Source organism: Brachyhypopomus gauderio, chromosome 11 (assembly GCF_052324685.1).
Source record: "Brachyhypopomus gauderio isolate BG-103 chromosome 11, BGAUD_0.2, whole genome shotgun sequence".
Taxonomy (NCBI): domain Eukaryota; kingdom Metazoa; phylum Chordata; class Actinopteri; order Gymnotiformes; family Hypopomidae; genus Brachyhypopomus; species Brachyhypopomus gauderio.
Genome location: NC_135221.1, coordinates 9,104,147 through 9,108,734, shown reverse-complemented (window position 1 = coordinate 9,108,734; position 4,588 = coordinate 9,104,147). Strand labels below are relative to the sequence as shown.

Here is a 4,588-nt window from a genome sequence, read left to right as displayed (position 1 = left end):
CGAACATTTCTCAGTCCCAAAAATCTTGTCATAATCAGCATTATCTAAACAATGCCAGAGGATGTACGCATCATTAACACTCCCTGTACACAAATCAACCATGTCTAGCAAAAGAAAATACAAAAAGGGACACTGCCTTCAAAAATACGTTTTTTTACTTTATTAATTGACATTTACATGTAAAAACACTCAGCGTTATATGATAAATTGTTGGGTGGGTGGCCAAACTACATGGTTTGGTAATCTAATAGGGTCACTTTTTGCCTTCCACCATGATGATATGGTAGCCAAACTTTGTTTTCACTGGAGGATCTGTGTATACAGGCTTATCCATAGAGCTGATGGGTAGTGCAAATGCAGCTTCCTGAAATGGTCCCACCATTGATCCTCGGGTCATCCAGCCAAGGTCACCCTATCAAAAATAAATTTTTACCAGATTAGATATTTAGCTTATGTTTTTGTCTAACCAGGATTAAAATAATAAAATATTTTAATTACACATTATATATTTACACATGGGCTTCGGTAAGCAAATTATTCCTTTATTAGTCCCACAATGGGGCAATTTGCAAGCACCATTAATGAGTGTAAACACAATTGTAGTCAAGTATCAAAAAAAACAATACAGCTTACATGGTAGTTAAAAACAACGTATGGTAGTACGTCAAAAGATAAAAAAGCTATGTATACCATATCTTCAAGTTAGTTAATAATTATATACAACTTTATATAAGCAATTACTTTAAATATCAGCCTTTTCTTCACTGAACAACATAGGTGTAATTATGCCATTTACAAGGTGAAGAGGTGAAGGTGAAGACATCTTCACTAAAGAAGGTTGCCACTAGTTGTAGATGCCAAGATTAGTTAAGCACTTTCCCTGATTGAACACACTCCATTTCACCCTTTATGAATAAAATCAATTGTGTATTTTAAACTATTCAAACTTTTGAGCACAACCCCTGATGTAACAGATGCCATATAAGAGTCTCTTACTCCTTGTCTAGCTTTGTCTTCACTGTACTGGGCCGCCACTTCACTAAAGCGCACTCCGGCCTTCAGCTTCTCCATAGCCTCCATGCACTTCCCATGCTTTTCACACAGAACATGACGCACCTGGAATGACACATCAATCACACGGTCACCTAACTTCACATGACATCCTATGATTTACTATTGTGCAGTTCAGATCAAATGAGCCATTTTCCTTGTTAACTACCCATGATATGCAGCAAGTAGTATCCGAACTAGCACTATCAAAACTGGCAAAAAAATCCTTCTAAAAATACCCCACATAGATTTTACCCATTTGAACATACATTTTTGCGCATTATGTGCACGAAAGTACAAGCCAATATAGCAAGAGATGATATTTCAGCATATAATATTTTAGCATAAACATTATATTTTCCTATAGATTAAATGGGACAATAACCAAGCCAGTGCAGTGCATAAAGCTTGTGCATTTAGCCTTCAGTATGAACTGTTAGTTCTGTTATTCCTGTACATCCTGTGGTGTATTCACTTGCCCAAATGAGAAGTCAAGGCAGACAATGTTGTGCTGCTTTTCCTCCCACAATGAAAAATAAATGTTTACAATCAAATGTCTGTCAAATAAAAAAATCAGTAGTAATCAGGACAAAAGAGCAGCCCCTGCTTAGCCAATAGGGAGCTCACTGCTCTGTGATGAAACAATGCTTTCCTCAATACACTGTTGTCCAGCTGCTTCATGTGTTCGTTCATGTTTGTGATGACAACATGGGTGGAGAGTTATGTCTCAGTGAGGCCCCAGGATTGTAGTCACCCACGGGCCCTCCCTTTTCATTATGCTGTTATAGGTACATCTGATGGAGCTGCATTGTACATATTTATAGATCTAACTACATCTTCATGTTTCTGCTGAGATGATACCAACAAAGGACTAGACATATCAATGACAAAGAATCTGAGATGATATCTGAAAGTATCCCAGTGAAACTGATGTTGCCATATTCCTTCACCTACTATATATTCTCCAATGGGTGAAGAAACATCTTGTCCACCATAGACTCAGTGATGTAGTTGAAACTCCAAAACCTACACTGCACTGAACCGAAATGTAACAAAGCATGGACTGTTTCTAAGATGGGTCACCCAAGGAGTATGGGTTCTTGGTCCTCCCAAGGTTTCTGTGAAAAGGGCAATTTGTAGATATTCAAAGTCATAACCATAAATGTAACAGTGGTAATTCCAAAGGATTCACTTTTTCTTGTAATGGTATTTTTTGTGACTAAGAATAAATACACCAGCACTTCCTGCGTCAACAGCAAGTTAACCAAGTGACGTCTGTGGTCTAAGAAAGCACGCAGCACCAATATTAAGCAGCTAAGGAGAGCCAACCCTGTGGTTTACCTTTACTGCTGTTCCTCCTTTCTGGGCTTTCTCCTTCTTGTCCGCGTCTCCACTGCTTGAGGCACCAGCTCCTGCGGAAACAACATTTACTACTTCATTAAAACATATATAACCAGTTACGTCATTTACCCGTTTGCAGATTATATAAAAATATACATTTGAAGTATGACTGCTCAACACGTTCACCCACTGACAGCTAACCCTACCCAACACAAAATGACAACTAACCTTGCTAAATAAATAAATTAGCGTTAGGTAGTGTTTGGTTTAGGATGTGACACTTCTAAAATGTAATGTTAGCTAACAAACCTAACCTAGCTAACTTATTAACAGATAACAGTTAACGTACTAGCCAGCGGATTAGATAACCTGATCTTTATTATACTGGTAGTGGTAAATATGGGATAATTTGCTGTTGAATGCCATCAGTACCTTAAGAATGAACACATATTTCACATTACCTTTGGCACCTTTACCACCTTTTCCTTTTGGTGGCATTTCTATAAACAACTAGCCACTACGGCTAATCCTTCCCTTGAATCGGTGCACCGACTATTCAGTACCGGGGGTGAACAAATTCCCCCGTTAAAGAGTTCTGGTAGCAGCTGTAGTACTATTGTTGTCGTGTATTCTGTGTTTTGACAATATACAGTTAAATGTAAATATTTTTCATGCCAATAAAGCATCACTGAATTTAGAATTGAACTGATAACTTCCAAATCCCTTTAGGAGTTATTATTATAATTTCTTTTTACATAGGTAAACGGAACATATACCAGGGCTCTCAAGTCTCACACACTGAGCATGAGACACATATTGGGCCTTTTATTGTGGCCCCCGTACCACCATCTCAGCATCAAATTCTTATGTTATAGGCTCGTCCTGAAATCTTGGTGCTCTTGGCGCCCCCTGGTGGCGTGGGAGCGCTCAGCCGCGCGAGTGTGCCTTGAGTATGACTTCTCGGCACAATCCGACTCCTCTCATTTGCATGCACATAAAGACGTTACAGATGATATTCGCGATTTCCGGTGTTTCTATATATAAATAAGGGCTAATCTTTAATTATCCATCACAGCAAATGGCGCAGCATTATTTATATCCAAACAAAGACACACTGATTCATGGGTGTTAAATGTTTTTAATAAAATGTTATGTACCATAGCAGTAGCAGTCGGGGATCGAATGCCATTCATGCTAAGAATTACAAGAACACTTTACATATATATTTTTTATTCTCAGGCCTGGAGCTCACCTCTGACCACGAGACTTATATATTTGTTATAAGTCTCGCAATATTTGTTCCTCGTCCTTACTGACAACATTACGTCTTATACATCTTACAGACCTGACTTATTTCCTTTTAATATGTTTTACCAAATATTCCCAAATTATGTCTAATGATATAGTTACGATAAATCTAGAGTGCTTATTGAACTAAGTTATAAGCATAGTAGCCTACTCACAGGACTGAAATGTCTGGATAACATCTTTTTTATTTTGGTGACTGGATATATGGCTATTCCATGTAAAGCACATGACTATGGAAGCCCACCCTCGCCACATAGTATCATAATTATGACTTACCTTCTATAATTATGACATAGTATCTCATAATGACTTACAATCTCATAATTATGACTTAATATCTTATAATTATGACTTCATATCTCATAATTATGACTTACTTTCTATAATTATGACCTAGTATCTCATGATGATTTACAATCTCATAATTATGACTTACAATCTCATAATTATGACTCTCATAATGACTTATCTCATTATGAGATACTAAGTCATAATTATGACTTATCATTATTATGAGATACTGTAACAATTATGAGATATTAAGTCATAATTATGAGATTCTAAGTCCGTATTACGAGATACTATATGGATACTATATATTTTTTGTTCTTCAAGCGGCGGGAATAGTCGTCATACATGTCTCTGCGTTCAAACAGGGGGGATTTTAATACGAGGAGTATAATTTTGGTGATGCCAACGCAATGCCCGCGGAAATGATACTCCCGAATATCATGAGTCGCGTATTTATGCGCATGCGCGCGAGGCGAGTCGGATTTAGCCGATTGGGCACAACACGTGTTCCGTTCACGCACACAAATGACCTGGACAACACCGACCACGGTGCACCGATACTGGTGTGTTTGTACGGTGGACGGAGAGCGAACATCAC

General features: G+C 37.9%; 1 protein-coding gene across 1 annotated transcript; it reads right to left on the bottom strand.

Moving 5' to 3' along the window:
- Positions 1-137: 137 nt before the first annotated feature.
- On the bottom strand, positions 138-2,999 carry pin4 (protein (peptidylprolyl cis/trans isomerase) NIMA-interacting, 4 (parvulin)). The gene is made up of 4 exons (XM_077021763.1): positions 2,853-2,999; positions 2,392-2,462; positions 997-1,116; positions 138-412 (listed from the first exon to the last, which is right to left on the bottom strand). The coding sequence occupies exons 1-4, from the start codon at positions 2,887-2,889 to the stop codon at positions 254-256; spliced, it is 387 nt and encodes a 128-aa protein (XP_076877878.1). The 5' UTR covers positions 2,890-2,999; the 3' UTR covers positions 138-253.
- Between the last annotated feature and the right edge of the window lie 1,589 nt (positions 3,000-4,588).